The 17,394-nt window shown below is 53.0% G+C and overlaps 1 protein-coding gene across 1 annotated transcript in view; it reads right to left on the bottom strand.

The window, feature by feature from the left end:
* Nucleotides 1–1,358: 1,358 nt before the first annotated feature.
* pid1 (phosphotyrosine interaction domain containing 1) overlaps nucleotides 1,359–17,394 on the bottom strand; it is a 122,046-nt gene continuing 106,010 nt past the window's right edge. Inside the window, exon 3 of the mRNA XM_038816244.1 lies at nucleotides 1,359–3,600. Within this exon, the coding sequence (XP_038672172.1) occupies nucleotides 3,127–3,600 (474 nt within the window). The 3' untranslated portion in view covers nucleotides 1,359–3,126. The remainder of the gene's footprint in view (nucleotides 3,601–17,394) is intronic.

The following is a 17,394-nucleotide window of genomic DNA, read 5'->3' as shown; positions in this document are numbered from 1 at the left end:
CTCCTGGCACTGTGGGTGTACCCACACCACATGGACTGCAGCGGTTCAAGAAGGCAGCTCACCACCATTTTCTCAAGGGCAATTAGGGATGGGCAATAAATGCTGGGCTAGCCAGCGATATCCACATCCCATGAATGAATTTAAAGAAGAGGGAATTTAATGCCCACTTAATGGCCTCATTCCACCACCGGTGGTGTGTTTGCTTGTGGGCTCCTGGGTTGGGGATAGAGAATGATCTTGTGTTCAAAGGGTGATTAAGGGAATTAAGTAATTAGCATTCTGAAGGTTGGGATCTGCTGTGTGCCAAACCCCCCTCCTTGTCCTTGCTGCCGCCCCTGTAATCCAGCCCCTCCTTGATGACTGGTGGAGACAGGGAGGAGAGATCAGGATATGGGAGAAGGTGGCCCTTGGGAGAAAGGGGGATAGCGTTCGATGGAGTGTGGAGCTCAATCAAGAAGAGGTGGAGCAGGAGCCAACAAGGAACCAGGAAGAGTATTCAGGTAAGCATTAAAAAAATGTTATTTATTTGTTCTATAATTTCCTGTTTGTTATCTTTTTGGTTTTGGTTGTGTTTCATGTATATATGTAAACGCCTTAATAAAAATATTTAAAAAAAAGTTGTGGTCTGATGGCATCATTTCAACATGCATGGCCTTTTTAGCTGTGGGGCCTACAAAAGGGCTCACAATCCTGGAGCCAACAGTGACAGTTGGCTGCCGGCAGCATTTTAGCCAGCAGAGACCCAGGTAAGCTATTATTTTGTTACGTCGCAACAATTCCTCGTGGTTCAGAACAAAGTAGGACTGGTCCTCCTGGACCACACAAGAGGATCTTGGCCCTCCATGGCCTCGACTTTCTTCCGCACTGACCGTAATCTTTATCCCAACCTCCCCCTTCCGACTGATCTTGTCAGGGACCATTTCTATCGATCTTCAGACGTGCTCTTGCTGCCATGAAATTTCCCGTTCCCCACCCACATACTCCACCCCTTGCCTGCGTGTCATTCCCTCATGCCAAGCAGGGATCAATGTTGGCAGATATGTAAATTGGGTTTGGGAATGAAAATCACCCAACTTTGTGCGCTGGGGAACTGGTTAACATTCACCGTCTACAGCCCTCAGCTTCTCGTCCCATGTTAAAACCGACCCCACGGTGTCACGTTCAGTCCAAATAGCTTTACAAGATCAAATTGAAATATCTCCCATGTTTCCGATTTACTCTGCAAGGATAGAAAAAATCTGACCTGTGATGAGGAAAACATTACTGCTGTCACCCAGTGTACAGATTATGGCCAGTCACGTTTGTTGACAGGGTACTTTACATTCCTAGTGGTATAAATAATGACCGTCTACCCAATCCACACCATGTAACAATTTATTGTGTAACTTTACAAGTGCAGGTAACATACTTTTAAAAACAATCACACACTAAAATAATCTTGGTTAACATGCTTTGCTGGCAGATTGATGCTATTAACATTATTTTTCTAAGCGGACAATTGACAGGTACATGAATCTTTAGTTGGTTGGAGGCCATTCTGCTGGTTATTCCATTTTGCACTCATTAAGATGACGGCTCATTTCCTTGGTGCAGTATTAGCTTTCTGTCGCTAACTGTCCATTCCATCCATGCATCTAAGAATGAACCTTGTCACATCTATCCCGTGGAGATTGGGAAATTCTAACTTGCTTGGGAGCTCAGTTTTGTTTACACCCAGCAGTTGGCGGGAAGGTATGGGTGGGATAATCGAATGCGAAGCGATTTACTATGCCAACTGGATTTTATTTCTCTTCACAACTTTCTCAGGAATTAAATCATCATCCTTAATAATGGAAGAATAATATAATGGGATGTTCTGTGTAAGGACACAAGAAGGAAGGAATGAGGGGTGTCAAAGGATATGGGAGGAATGCGGGAACAGGTTACTGATTGGGATGATCAGCCATAATCATAGTGAATGGCGGAGCAGGTATGAAGGGCCTAATGGCCTCCTCCTGCTCCTATTTTCTATGTTTCAAATTTAGCTCCTGAGGTGGCATCTTTTTCAAAGGGATTTGTGTGCATACAATGATCTGAAAGGCAGTACTTAGGTGAAAATGTTTCAAACTATGGAATGCTGGAGCTCGAGAACAGCAACCTTCCGCTACATTTCCCTATCTGATATGAACAAAGTCTGATCTACACAACCTTTCCTGCTGAACTTTAACTGAAGTGAGCGGCCTGTGGTGAACAATGAGAAACAAGAGCGTAACAGAACAGCTGCAGTGAAACATTTGGAAAGATTCGGCATTTTCCTTAACAATATATAAAATTAATATTACAATTTTGGAATGCTTGTAAACAACCTTTCTTGTTTGAGCTGGCTGTGGATTTTCATCGTCACATTTATTCCACTGCTTCTAAAAAAACAACTCCTGATTAGAAGTTCACATGTGTCGAGCCTCCGTACTTACAATCAAAAACTTCCATATGGTTTTCACAGTTGATAATACACACACGTACCAATTTTCAAAGATTTAAACATTACATTTTTAATACTTACATTTTGAAATATATTTTATAAAAATGGAATATATCTTTACATATATTGTAGCTTATATGTTGGTAGAAATATATGAAGATAGATCCATGCATTTCTTTTTAATTATTTTGATGTACAAATCTTGCCAGTTTGGTTTTTCAATCTGATTGCAATTTTTCCATTCCCTTTTCCTTAACTGCTTTGTTTGTGTGGTGCACCCTCTGAAGTTAAACATCAGTTTAATTCTTGACTGTGGTGAGGCAGCTAACTGTTCCATTAGTTTAATGAATTTCATCAGGTGAATTATAGAGCTGTTGTCAGTGGCCAAGCCAAACTCCTTTTGGGAGTCAGAAAACATTGTGCTCACAGTGACAGCTCAGCAGTCGGTTAGATCTCAATGCAACTATTTTAATAATGTGTAATCTTTTTTTTTAAACTTCTCAATATATGGTGTCACTTGGCTAATTTGGCAAGCTAACCAACCAAGGGTTCATTGGCGTTTCATCCTCAATTAGTTTCCTTCGTTCATTTTTCTCCAAATGGCCAGACAATCTCATCAATAGGCCAGACTTCAATGCTGATTCGTAATTAATCAATTGTCCCTTTCAACCATCGTCTGATGCTGCTGACTCTGCTTCCTCGGAGGAGCTGCTGTTGTGGATTCTCCCATCGCTCTTCATGCGAGTGAAGGTCTTCTTGAAGGCCTCCATCATGGCATGTGCTAGTTTTTTGGCTTCAAGCTTGCTCCCGCATTCCACTGCATGGCAATCAATCTGGTAGGACAAATCGTCATTGATCTCCCTGTAAAGCCATGCAAAGATGTTAGTACTGACATTGTGATCGGCTGTGCAGTAGGCGATGCGCGCCACCTGGAAGGTATCCATTTGGACTGTCGCCTCTCTTTTTGCATCCAAATGGTGGAGACGGACTTGGAAAGGGCGTATCTCTAAAATGGCATTGGCTGATGTTATATCCTCATAATCCAGTATATGCTTCTCCCACAGCTCAATAACGGACCTTTCGGTGCAGCCTGATGTGAATTGTGTGCCCCTCATGACCACTTTTCCCAAGTACCTGACCTGTGAATGAGAAAAGAATAAAATGCAATCACTGGAATGGCCATAGAAACATAGAAAATAGAAGCAGCAGGAGGCCATTCGGCCCTTCGAGCTGCTCCAACATTCATTATGATCATGGCTGATCATCAAGTTCAATACCCTGATACTGGCCAGGTACAGTGGAGTGAGAACAGGCTCAGTGGAAACATGAACATAACGGGCGAGATTCCCTGGCCTCCTCGTGGCGTGTTTCACGGTGATGCGAGGGCGCGCCATTGGCGGAACCAGAACATCCCGCCGGCGTGAACAGCCGGAAGATCTCGTCCGTTACCTTTTCAATTATAGTAATTCACATGTTGAGTTGTTCTAAATCAGTTAACCAAACAAACCATAAATGTTCACCACTTGCAGCAAAGACAGATGCAGTGTGGGGAAAATTATTTCCCAGATGCACACCAGGGACCAGGCACAGTCAATACATTATTACTGTTAAGATGTCAACTCCAATTTTGATCCTTTTACCACCCTTCTTTTTGCAGCAGGGATGAGGTAGCAGTGAACTAAAATAAATGGACCACTGGCATCCTGTTTGAGGGCTGCCCATTGTCATTTCCTGAACAGGCCTTAGTTTAGCCAGCCAAACCCGGTCAGAAATACATAAACCTCATGATTTAGGAGCAAATTTGGGTGTTATGATCTCATTGACATTTCAATACAGTTAAGCATGACGTGTGCAGATTGCTCGAAAAAACATTACACACTGTAGGAAATGGCAAGAACCGGCATCCCTTAAAACGATTGGTGGAAAGAGCTCTTGAGAATAATTTATAAAATGTCAATTTTTGAGTAGCAGGATGAGTATAACTTCTCTCCCTGCACCTTGTTGTTAGTCTTTCTCAACCCTTCATTCAAGAATGTATCTGTCACCCCCCCATCCCCACTCCTCACCCATCGATGCTCTTATCATTGACTTTAGTCCCTTGGTGCAGGCCTGTTTTCTGTGGATGGCTGTGCAAATTCCCTTAACTGTCTACAAATGCCGAACTGTCTACAAATCTCCTGGGAGAATTGAAGTAATTGAACCTGTAATGATTTCAATGGTGCCTGGGTGAAATCGGCTAACTCAGCACAGACTGAAGTGGAAGTGGTCGATAGCTTTACGTTAGCACCTGGATAGCACCTGGGATCACCATCACCAACAGTCGGTCCTGGTCAAGAAAGCCCAACAACATCTCTACTTCCTATGGAAGCTAAAGAAATTTGCATGTCTGCATAGACTCTCACAAACATCTACAGATGTACCATAGAGAGCATTCTATCCGGCTGCATCACAGCCTGGTATGGCAACTGCTCGGCCCAAGTTCGCAAGAAACTGCAGAGTGTGGTGAACTCAGCCCAACTCATCACACAAGTTTGCCACCCTCACATTAATTCTGTATACCCCTCCTGCTGCCTCAGGAAAGCAAACAGCATTGTCAGAGACCCCTCCCACCCTGGCTTTGCCCTCTTTCAGACCCTTCCATCAGGCAGAAGATACAGTCTGAAGACCCGCACATCCAGACATAGGAACAGCTTCTTCCTCACACTACCAGACTCTTCAGTAACTCTACCCCGGACTGATCTGTTTCCTGTAAGAACACTGGGCGGGATTCTCCGATACCCCGCTGGGTCCGAGAATCGCCGGGGGGGGGGGGGGGGGGGTTGGCGTGAATCTTGCCCCCGATGGCTGCCGAATTCTCCGGCGCTGGAGATTCGGCCGGGGGGGGGAGTCGCGCCGCGCCAATCGGCGGCCCCCCCTGGGCGATTTTCCGGCCCGCAATGGACCAAAGTCCCACTGCTGTAATGCCGGACCTGCCGGCATGAATTAAACCACCTGCGGTGGCCTGGCCTGCGATTGGGGCCCACCGATCCGCGGGCCGGCCTGTGCCGTGGGGCCACTCTTTCCCCTCCACGTCGGCCGTGTCAGCCTCCGCGATGGCCAACGTGGAGGTGACCCCCCCCCCCATGTGCATGCACGGAGATGACGTCAGCAGCCGCTGAAGCTCCCGCGCATGCGCGGACTTCCGCTGGCCGGCGGAGTCCATTTGTCCCCGGCTGGCATGGCGCCAAAGGCCTTTCCCGCCGGCCGGCAGTGCGCCAACCACTCTGTCGCGGGCCTAGCCCCTAAAGGTGAGGATTCCGCACCTTTGGGGCAGCCCAACGCCGGAGTGGTTCACGCCACTCCATCCCGCCGGGACCCCCCCGCCCCGCTGGGTAGGGGAGAATCCCACCCACTATTCACAATGCCCAATGCTGCTCTTGCTCATGTATTTCCTTTGTATGGCCCCTTGGTTCGCGCTGTAACCAATCACTATTTCTCGATGCACTATTTGTCAATGTACTCTTTTGATTATTCTTTTTGTCTATACTATGAACGTTCCCTTGGCCGCAGAAAAATACTTTTCACTGTACTTTCAATCTGTGAATCTGTGACAATCAATCAATCAATCAAACCAAAGATTGGGTTTTGTTCGAACATTCATAGCTTGAATGATTCTGGTGCCATGGCACACGCACCCACAGAGACATCACAGCAGGAATCAACACTGCATTCTTAAAAGCATAAAGAATAAAATTGCAATTTTAGTAATGTCTAACAGATGGCAGAGCTATTTGTCTCAAACCTAAAAACACTTGGCAAGCAAATACAAATTGTTGTAGTTGCACTCAATTACACTTCGCCCTTTAGGATAGCATTGATATATATATCGATGCTTTGTTGTCTTTTTCCTGAACCTTAAGTCAACAAACTAGACCAAATAGATTAATCTTCCTGTCTTTTATTACGTTCAGGCACTGGAGATCCCAAATATGTTATCTTTTTCTTCAAAATGTGAATGTTTGGCATTTTTGCAATTGTAGGATCACAGAAATGGTTCGAAAACATTTGCAGTCTCAATGAATCCAGCCAGCCATCAACAGCATCTCCTGTATTTTTGAACTTTAAATACTTCCTTCTCCTGAACAAGTTTTCACATTGGGTATAATCATCGCTGGGTTTATATATGCCAATAAATCAGACTGTCAGGAAAAATAGCAATAAATTCCAATTCGCTTTTACAGAGCAGGAAAATGCAAATGTACCACTTTAGTCTTAGAATTGAACATAATCTGCTAATCAATAGTCCATATAAATAATTTATTGTGATAGGGCATCAATCTAATCCAATGGCCCAATAATTCTGTAAAGTAAATATTTCTAATTCATTCTTTTTAAAGTGGATTTTCATTTCATTCTTCCATTTATGCTGTCGTGGGGCCCAAGATTTGCATTGTGTTCTATGGTGCTTTATGATAATGCCAGTAAAATAAACTTCCACTCCGAGGTAAGGAGAACTTAGTTTACTGTGCGATCACCATTTTATTATAGGCAAGTTGCATCAGGTTTATCTAGTCTTGGCAATGAAAGGTACACTTAAAATCTGCGTTAATACTTATTCAGCCACAATCATGCCTCGGAGATCGCTGCACGTTACATGCAGCGATTCACAATCCTGGCAAACAATTTACCTCGTGTATTTTTATTACATGCCGCCCATCGATGTTCCATATTATCTCCAATTGCTGCAGCATTTTATAGATACTACACATCTGCACAGGCTATGGGTCCTGACAATATTCCGGCAATAGTATTGTAGTCTTGTGCTCCAGAATTTGACGCGCCCCTAGCCAAACTGTTCCAGGACAACTGCAATGCTGACATCTACCCGACATTGTTAAAAATTGCTCAGGTATGTCCTGTGCACAAAAAGCAGGACAAATCTAACACATCCAATTACCGCTCCATCAGTCTATTCTTGATCATCAATAAAGTGATGGAAGGGATCATCGACAGTACAATAAAGCAGGCATTGTCAAACTCAGGGGCATGACCCACGGGTGGGTCGTGGGCGGGTGTCACGAGGGTTGCGGAACCGTCCATCGCGACGCTCCCGATCGCGCAAATCTGCGTGCAACAGCCGCAGCAGCCGGCTTTTAATAATGCCGGCTGCAAGCGGCCTTCAAAACGGCCGCAAACATGTAGAAAAAATGCGGCCGCACTGCGCATGCGTGCCAGATCATCGTCACGCATGTGCAAAGCTATACGCATGTGCACTGATGATCGGGCACGCATGTGCAGTGAGGCCGCTTTTTTGTTTAAACGGTTGCAGCTTTTTGTTTTACAAGATCAGGGAGGTTTTATTCATTTAATTTTAATTTTTTTAAATTCATTTTATTTATTTATTTATTTTTTTTAAAACAGGTTGGGGAGGGGGGGGGTTTATTTTATAAAATTTTACTGGAATAAAATGCAGAACTTTGGACAGATGGAGACTCCATACTTTCTAACACTGGAAGGCTTCACCTTCATCCAACAGGTTCCATTGTGGAACGTGGGCCAAAGGGACCCAAAACCATTTCCTCCATTTTTGTCAGTAGCAAACAAGGTAAGAGAAAATGGTCGGTCACGCAAGTCGACCGGTGTGGGTCGCGAAGGTCGGCCGGGTTGGGTCCCGAAGGTTGGACGGTTGGTAAAAATGGATCCCCGGAAAAAAAGTTTGAAGAACACTTCAATAAAGCAACACTTGATGAACAATAACCTGCCCACAGACGCTCAGTTTGTGTTCCAGCAGGGCCACTCATTACAGTTTCTGACCTCATGACACCCTTGCATCAAACATGGACAAAAAAGAGTTGAACTCCTGATGTGAGGTGAGAGTGAATGCCCTTGATATCGAGGACGCATTTGACCAAGAATGGCATCAAGGAGCCCTAATAAATCAGGAGTCAATGGGAATCAGGAAGAAGGCTGGTTGGGGTTATACCTGGCACAAATGAAGATGGTTGTGGTTGCTGGAGGTCAGTCATCTGAGCTCCAGAAGATCACTGCAGGGGTTCCTCAAGGCAGTGTCCTAGGCCCAACCATGTTCAGCTGCTTAATCAATGACCTTCCTGCCATAATATACACACAAGTATATGATGGTGCACAGACAGGCATTGATTGACACAAGGATGACCAATGAACACACAGAACACAGCAGCCAATCACCAGACAGGACACGACTACTATAAAGCCAGAGGGCACCAGTTTTCCCGCTCTCTTGGGATCCAGCCTCTGAGACAGTCAGAGCCTGTGAGCAACAACTAGAACATACACCATGGGGCGAAATTCTCCGCGGACCGACGTGACGCCCATTTCCGGCGGGAAAAAGCGGTGCGGATGACTCCGGCGTCAGGGCCTTCTTTTAAGCCGGTAATCTCCGTTCCCGAAAGGGCCAGCAGCGGACTGACGCGATACGCATCAGTTTCACCCGCTGCGGAAGTGGCGAGTCCCGGCGTTTGTGTGGTGGGGAGAGAGAGACCCGGCGTTTGTGTGGGGGGGAGGAGGAAGAGAGACCCGGCGTTGGGGGGGGGGGGGGGGGAGGAGAAGAGAGACCCGGCGTTGGGGGGGGGGGGAGGAGGAGGAAGAGAGACCCGGCGTTGGGGGGGGGGAGGAGAAAGAGAGACCCGGCCTTTGGGGGGGGGGGGGGGAGGGAAAGGGAGACCCGGCGTTTGGGGGGGGGGGGGGGAGGAGAAGGAGAGACCCGGCGTTTGTGGGGGGGGGGTTGTGGAGTTGAGAGGGGGAGAGGGAGGGAGGGAGAGGGGGGAGAGGGGGGAGAGAGGGAGGGAGGGAGGAGAGGGGGAGAGAGGGGGAGAGGGAGGGAGGGAGAGGGGAGAGGGAGGGAGAGGGGGAGAGGGAGGGAGGGAGAGGGAGGGAGAGGGGGAGAGGGGGAGGGGAGAGAGGGGGAGGGGAAGAGGGAAGAGAGGGGGAGAGGGGAAGAGGGAAGGAGGGAGGGAGGGGGGCGGTTTGCGGCGTTGAGAGGAGAGGGTGGGGGAGGGGGTTACGGCGTTGAGTTGAGAGGAGAGGAGAGGGGGGGAGGTTGCGGCGTTGAGTTGAGAGGAGAGGGCAGAAGGGGGTTACCTGCGTTGAGAGGAGGGAGGGGAGGGGAGGGGAGGGGAGGGGGTTGCGGCGTTGAGTTGAGAGGAGAGGAGGGGGGGGTTACCTGCGTTGAGAGGAGAGGGGGGGGTACCGGCGTTGAGAGAGGGGGGCGGCGTTGGAGGGGGTAGGGGTGGTGAGGGGGGGTTGGGGTAGGGGCAGCGGCGTGCAGAGGGGGGGGCGACGGATGGCCGGGGCCAACGCACCGTCGCCCCCTCTGCACGCCGCTGCCCCCTACCCCCACCCCCCCCCCCCCCCCCTACCCCCCTCCCCCCTCCCCACCACCCCTACCCCCTCCAACGCCCCTACCCCCTCCCCACCCCTACCCCCCTCCCCCCTACCCCTCTCCCCACCACCCCTACCCCCCTCCAACGCCGGTACCCCTCCTCTCAACGGCCGCACCCCCCACTAACGCCGCACCCCCCCCCCCACTAACGCCGCACCCCCCCCCCCCCCCCCCCCCCCACTAACGGAGGAAGGAAGGGGGGGGAGGAGAAGGGAGAGACCCGGCGTTTGTGGGGGGGGGGGGGTTGTGGAGTTGAGAGGGGGAGGAGGGAGGGAGGGAGGGAGGGAGAGGGGGAGAGGGAGGGAGGGAGAGGGGGAGAGGGAGGGAGGGAGGGAGAGGGGAGAGGGAGGGAGAGGGGGAGAGGGAGGGAGAGGGAGAGGGAGAGGGAGAGGGAGGAAGAGGGGGAGAGGGAGAGGGAGGAAGAGGGGGAGAGGGAGGGAGGGAGAGGGAGGGAGAGGGGGAGAGGGAGGGAGAGGAGGAAGAGGGGAGAGGGAGGGAGGGAGAGGGAGGGAGAGGGGGAGAGGGAGGGAGAGGGGGAGAGGGAGGGAGAGGGGGAGAGGGAGGAAGAGGGGGAGAGGGAGGGAGAGGGGGAGAGGGAGGGAGAGGGGGAGAGGGGGAGAGGGGAAGAGGGAAGGAGAGGGGGAGAGGGGAAGAGGGAAGGAGGGAGGGAGGGGGCGGTTGCGGCGTTGAGAGGAGAGGGTGGGGGAGGGGGTTACGGCGTTGAGTTGAGAGGAGAGGAGAGGGGGGGAGGTTGCGGCGTTGAGTTGAGAGGAGAGGGCAGACGGGGGTTACCTGCGTTGAGAGGAGGGAGGGGAGGGGAGGGGGTTGCGGCGTTGAGTTGAGAGGAGAGGGGGGGGGGTTACCTGCGTTGAGAGGAGAGGGGGGGGGGTACCGGCGTTGAGAGAGGGGGGCGGCGTTGGAGGGGGTAGGGGTGGTGAGGGGGGGTTGGGGTAGGGGCAGCGGCGTGCAGAGGGGGGGGCGACGGATGGCCGGGGCCAACGCACCGTCGCCCCCTCTGCACGCCGCTGCCCCCTACCCCAACCCCCCCTCACCAACCCTACCCCCTCCCCCCTCCCCACCACCCCTACCCCCTCCCACGCCCCTACCCCCCTCCCCACCCCTACACCCCTCTCCCCACCACCCCTTCCCCCCTCCAACGCCGGTACCCCTCCTCTCAACGCCCGCACCCCCCACTAACGCCGCACCCCCCCCCACTAACGCCGCACCCCCCCCCCCCCCAACTAACGGAGGAAGGAAGGGGGGGGAGGAGAAAGGAAGGGGGAGGAGGAAGGTAGGGGGGGAGGAGGGAGGAAGGAAGGGGGGAGGAGGGAGGAAGGAAGGGGGGGAGGAGGGAGGAAGGAAGGGGGGGAGGAGGGAGGAAGGAAGGGGAGGAGGAAGGAAGGGGGGGGGGGGAAGGAGAGGGGGGTGTGTGTGGGTACCGGCCTTCAGAGGGAGGGGGGGGTGGGTACCGGCCTTCAGAGGGAGGGGGAGGGGGGTGTGTGTACCGGCGTTGAGAGGAGAGGGGGGGGGGGACCCTGCGTTGAGGGGGGGGGGGGGAGACCCGGCGTGAGGGGGGGGGGGTTGCGGCGATGAGGGGGGGGTTGAGGGGGTGGGTTGCGGCGTTGAGGGTGGGGGGTTGCGGCGTTGCGAGAGATGGGGGGGCGGCGTTGGAAGGGGTAGGGGTGGTGAGGGGGTAGGGGCGTTGGAGGGGGGTAGGGGCGTTGGAGGGGGTAGGGGTGGTTGGGGGGTAGGGGTGGTGAGGGGGTAGGGGCGTTGGAGGGGGTAGGGGTGGTTGGGGGGTAGGGGTGGTGAGGGGGGTAGGGGTGGTGAGGGGGGTAGGGGTGGTGAGGGGGGTAGGGGTGGTGAGGGGGGTAGGGGTGGTGAGGGAGGTAGGGGTGGTGAGGGAGGTAGGGGTGGTGAGGGGGTAGGGGTGGTGAGGGGGGTAGGGGCATTGGAGGGAGGTAGGGGTGGTGAGGGGGGGGTGGTTGGGGTAGGGGGCAGCGGCGTGTAGAGGGGGGGCGGCGTGCAGAGGGGGGGGCGACGGTGCGTTGGCCCCGGGGGGGGAGGAGGAAGAGAGACCCGGCGTTGGGGGGGTGGGGGGGGGGGAGGAAGAGAGACCCGGCGTGGGGGGGGGGGGGGGGGGAGGAGGAGGAAGAGAGACCCGGCGTTGGGGGGGTGGGGGGGGGGGAGGAAGAGAGACCCGGCGTGGGGGGGGGGGGGGGGGGGGGAGGAGGAGGAAGAGAGACCCGGCGTTGGGGGGGGGGGGGGGGGAGGAAGAGAGACCCGGCGTTGGGGGGGGGGGGGGGGGGGGGGAGGAGGAGGAAGAGAGACCCGGCCTTTGGGGGGGGGGGGGGAGGAGGAAAGCGAGACCCGGTGTTTGGGGGGGGGGGGGGGGGGAGGAGAAGGAAGAGACCCGGCGTTTGTGGGGGGGGGGGGGGTTGTGGAGTTGAGAGGTGGAGAGGGAGGGAGGGAGAGGGGGAGAGGGGGAGAGGGAGGGAGGGAGAGGGGGAGAGGGGGAGAGGGAGGGAGGGAGGAGAGGGGAGAGGGAGGGAGAGGGGGAGAGGGAGGGAGAGGGGGAGAGGGAGGGAGGGAGAGGGAGGGAGAGGGGGAGAGGGAGGGAGAGGGGGAGAGGGAGGGAGAGGGGGAGAGGGGAAGAGGGAAGGAGAGGGGGAGAGGGGAAGAGGGAAGGAGGGAGGGAGGGGGGCGGTTGCGGCGTTGAGAGGAGAGGGTGGGGGAGGGGGTTACGGCGTTGAGTTGAGAGGAGAGGAGAGGGGGGGAGGTTGCGGCGTTGAATTGAGAGGAGAGGGCAGAAGGGGGTTACCTGCGTTGAGAGGAGAGGGAGGGGAGGGGAGGGGGTTGCGGCGTTGAGTTGAGAGGAGAGGAGGGGGGGTTACCTGCGTTGAGAGGAGAGGGGGGGGGGGGGGTACCGGCGTTGAGAGAGGGGGGCGGCGTTGGAGGGGGTAGGGAGCACCACCATTGTGCTCGGGAGGGGACAAGCCCCGCGATCGGTGCCCACCGATCATCGGGCCTGCGTCCAAAAGGGACGTACTATTTCCCCTCCGCCGCCCGACAAGATCAAGCCGCCACATCTTGTCGGGTGGCGGTGGAGAAATGCGGAACCGCGCATGCGTGGGTTCCGTCAATGGTGTGATGACGTCACCCGCGCATGCGCGGGTTGGAGCCGGTTCCAACCTGCGCATGCGCGGCTGACGTCATACAGACGCCAGACGCGCGTCATCTTGGCGCGCGGCCTTAACGACGGCCGTGATTCCTGGGGTCCCGCTCCTAGCCCCGATTTGGGGGGGGGGGGGGGGAAAATCGGGTCCCGGGAACGGGCGTGAAGGCTGCCGTGAAACACGGCCAGTTTCACGGAGCCTTTACGACTCTCCGCATTTGCGGAGAATCTCGCCCTGTCTCTCTCACTGCTGCAGTAAACGCAGTCCTCGCAGGCCCAGCTTACCCAACACATCACTTCCGTTCATCATAAGGTCAGAAGTGGGAATGTTTGCTGATGATGCCACGATATTCAACACCATTCGTGTCTCCTGAAGCAATCCATGGCCAAATGCAACTAAACGTAGACAATATCTCGGCTTGGGCTGACAAATTTGCGTCACACAATGCCAGGCAATGATGATCTCTAAGAGAGAATCTAACAATTGTCCCTTGACACGCAAAGGCATTCTCATTATTGAATTCCTTTATTTCTCTTTATTTTGTCCAAATAATCATTGTGCAATTGACAAAACAGATCACAGAGAAAGAGTAGTCAATTGAGCAATGTTTTCCAAGGACCACAGCTGTTTTAGCAGGATAAAAGATGTTGAGCTCTCAGCCAAGAATGTATAATGGGGTGTCCCCCAAACCTCCAAAAACATTAAGTGCCATAGGTTGACATGGAAGGTATGAGGGACCATGAGGTGTGGGTGGAGGGGCATCGGTTAACATGGTGAGCATGCGCGACCATGGGGATGGATGGAGATAGAAGTTGACATGGAGGGTTTGAGGGGCCATGGGGGTGGTAGGTGGAGAGACATTGATTGTCAGGGTGTGAGGCATCATAGGGCTACGAAAAGGGGCAAATGTTGGCATGGAGAATGTGAGGGGCGATGAGCCATGAGTGGAGAGGCATAGCCTGGAATTGTGGTAATGATGGGCAATGTGGGGCGGTGGAGAGACATAGGTTGGCATGGAAATTATGAGGGGCCATGAGGGGTGGTTGAAGGAGCATAGGTCCAGACGCAAGGAGCCAAAGGTAAGACCTTTTGAACTTACCTTTCAAAAGGTTTCATCATCCAGAACATAGTGTCTTACTTAACTGACCCGACTACATGAAAATGTAGGTGACTAGGAGGTGCCTATCCCTGCAATGGAGTTGACCAGGTTGAGAGAACAGAATGTGTGCTTGCGGCCTTCACCAGCTGCACCTTTATTCCTCACTGGTGAAAATTGGGGATGCCGTGAATGGGATTGGGAATCCCTGAATCAGGTGGCGGCCGCCATTAATGGTTACATAAGGGCCTCATCCCGCACTATCCCAAGTTTACCTGTGGTGGGAGAAGGCCAGCAAAAGTTGCAAAAACCGGCTGCTTTCATGACTGGAGGACCCACCCACGATTTTCCAACTCACACATTTCCTTTCCATGTCACCGCTCCCGGCTCCCAACCCCGTACCCCGGCCCTCTCTCTAGCCTGGATCCTCCCTCAACTTACCTTCACATCAGCTCCACCGAGCTTCGCTGTTGGGGACTGGACGTAGTCCCAGCAATGGTCATCACATCCAGTGGTGCTCCTGGGAATAGAGAGCTGCCGGATGTTTGATTGGCTAGCAGCTCACCAAGGTGGGCCTCATTCCAAGATGGGGAAGGGAGGCCCGGTTCAACTATTTTCTGGCCCAGTGGCCGTTAAAAGTCTGCGGGTCAAACCAGCCAAGCAGCTCTGGGCTTGTACCCGATACTTATGAGCGTGGACCAGGCTTGATAGTAACTTGGGGGGGGTCTCAGAAACCATTAGAGCTCCCCTACGTGGTTAGGGATCCGACAGGATAGTACCCTGGCACTCCCTCTGCCAACTGGATACCTTGGCAGTGCCAACCTGGCATTGCCAGGGTGTAAGGTTGGCACTGCCAGGAGCACTGACCCAGTTGCCAGGCTGGCAGTGCAGAGGAACCCAGGTGACAATTTGGGGGTATGAAAGGGGAGAAATGTCACAAGACTCAAAAGAACGATTAAGTGCCGTTGAATAGCGGCCTCCATTTCGACATTGCAGCGGTCATGAAACACACCGCCAAACACGCGCAAAATCACATGTTGAAATTTTTCCGTTGAATTCCACCCTTTATTTACATAGGTGATCAGATCATTAAATAGGTTTCTTGGCTCAACTCCAGAATTACACCCACCTATAAATGTGCCATTTCCTGTCCACTGTGGTTTCCACGGACAGTTAATAAAAATAGAATATGCTGGAAAAACACAGCAAACATTAGCCGAGATTCTACAGCCCTTTCAACTGGAGGGTTGTATTGCTCTTGCCAAAAGAGACCCCCCCCCATCCTGCCCCACCTCCCCCTGCCCCGGCCAACCCCCCCCTGCCCTGGCCAACCCCCTCGCCCCTGTCGCGGAAGCTTCCCCAGTGGCGCAGCTGGCAAGCACGATAAACAGCCATTGGCTGTGGCGGGGCCGGACGTTGCTACCGCTGGCCAATGACGAGCTGCCTCCGCCGCTGGAAAATTTGCCAAGGGGGCGGCCGGGGTGAAAATCTCAGCCACTAACCCTTTTTCTTCCTCTCTCCACAGACGCTGCCAGACCTGCTGGGCAGGATTCTCCGAGCCCCGCGCCGGGTCGGAGAATCGCCGCAACCGCGCCACGCCACCCCGACGCCCGATGTTCTGAGGTGCGGAGAATTGCCGCCATTTGCGCCGGCGCGTTTGGCACGGCCCCGGTCTCGGGCCGCTGTCTGCAGCCGGGACGCTGATTCCCTGGCCCGGATGGGCCCAGCAGCCGTGCGAAACCAGCAGAGTCCTGCCGGCGCCGTTCAGCCCTGGTCGCTGCCGGCGGGAACTCTGCGCGAAGGGTCGGGACGGCCTGTGGGGTGTGGAAAAACGCTCCTTCACCGTAGGGGCCTCCGATGGGGGCTCACCGATCGGCGGGCCGGCTTCTCCCCCCCGGTCCTGCTTTGTTGCGCTTCCAGCCCCAGAACCCTGCTTTGTTGCGTCGGGGCAGAGCGTTCCGTGAGCCTACCGCGCATGCGTCGGTTGCCACTTCGTCACTGCATATGTGCGGGTTGATGCCGCCCCCAGTCCACACCAGGATGTAAGGCTGGAGCGGTATGAACCCCTCCAGCACTGTGCTGGCCCCCCGTATGGGGGCCAGAATCCCTACTGCCATTGTGAAACGCAACGGCATTCACGACAGCGCGGACACTTAGTCCTGCGATCGGTGAATCGCATCCACTAAGTTTTTCCAGCACTTTGTTTCTATTCCAGATCCCCAGCAGCTGAAATATTTTGCTTTATCCCACCTGCAGTGTTGGCACTCAGCGGTGATATGCTGTGAGCCGCACAATGCAACCTTGGAAAGATACACCAGGCTGTCTCTGAATTAAAAACAGCAACAAGCCTCGACTCAGGAGCAGTTTTGAGGTACTGTAAGAAAACATGGCAGCCAATTTATGGACAGCAAGGCCCATAAGCAGCAACGGTATGAACAGTACATTAATCTGTTTTGAAGGTGTTGATTGAAGAGTCAATTCTGACCAGCACACCAAGAAAACTCAATTGCTTTTCTTCAATTTGTGCCTGGTATCTATACGTCCACTGAAATAGTCAGTTTGAAGTCCCAGCCTAGACTGGGGCTTAAACCCACGCCTGGCTGACACAGAGCCAAGAGTACTGATCCATGCACTTCGTCACATATGACCTGCCTACATTAAACCAAATGTATTCCAGCTTTAATTTGATGATACAAGTTATTTGCCCTGATACTGCTGAGTACAGAAATTTCAAAACTTCTTCCTCCAATTTTGACATCCATTATTTCACAAAAGTGTTTAAAACAACCGATGGCAGGGCACAGTGTCCAAAATTATGCTAAAATTCATACTTTTCTGTGGTGGCCTAACTTTTTAAGAAACGATCGATATTTATTGGTGTCTTTGAAAATACCCTGATGGTGATACTTGGTATTTTCATTTTGTCCTCTTACGACAAACGATACAAAATGGAGCCTTGACACTTTTGACATTTCAGCAGTTTCTGGCCTTGTCTCTGGCTCTCCCATGCTTCATCCTCTAAGCACTTCCATATGTTCCTGTACATGTGCTGACAATTATTGGTTGTGTAAAAACTTACTTCTGGAATACATTTTGTTTTCTGGCTATGAAATAAATGTGGGAAAAATATGGGATTCTTGAGCCCTGATTGTATTCATTGTTTCTTGCTGTGCCCACTGCCATCGATCCCATGATTTCCCTATAAAAATAGTTTGGCGCATTCCTTTTTTAATAGGATATCTTAAATTGTGCTTTACTACTG

Source organism: Scyliorhinus canicula, chromosome 13 (genome assembly GCF_902713615.1).
Source record: "Scyliorhinus canicula chromosome 13, sScyCan1.1, whole genome shotgun sequence".
Taxonomy (NCBI): Eukaryota; Metazoa; Chordata; class Chondrichthyes; order Carcharhiniformes; family Scyliorhinidae; genus Scyliorhinus; species Scyliorhinus canicula.
The sequence above is the reverse complement of the archived record's forward strand: the minus strand, read 5'-3'. Positions and strand labels throughout refer to the sequence as shown.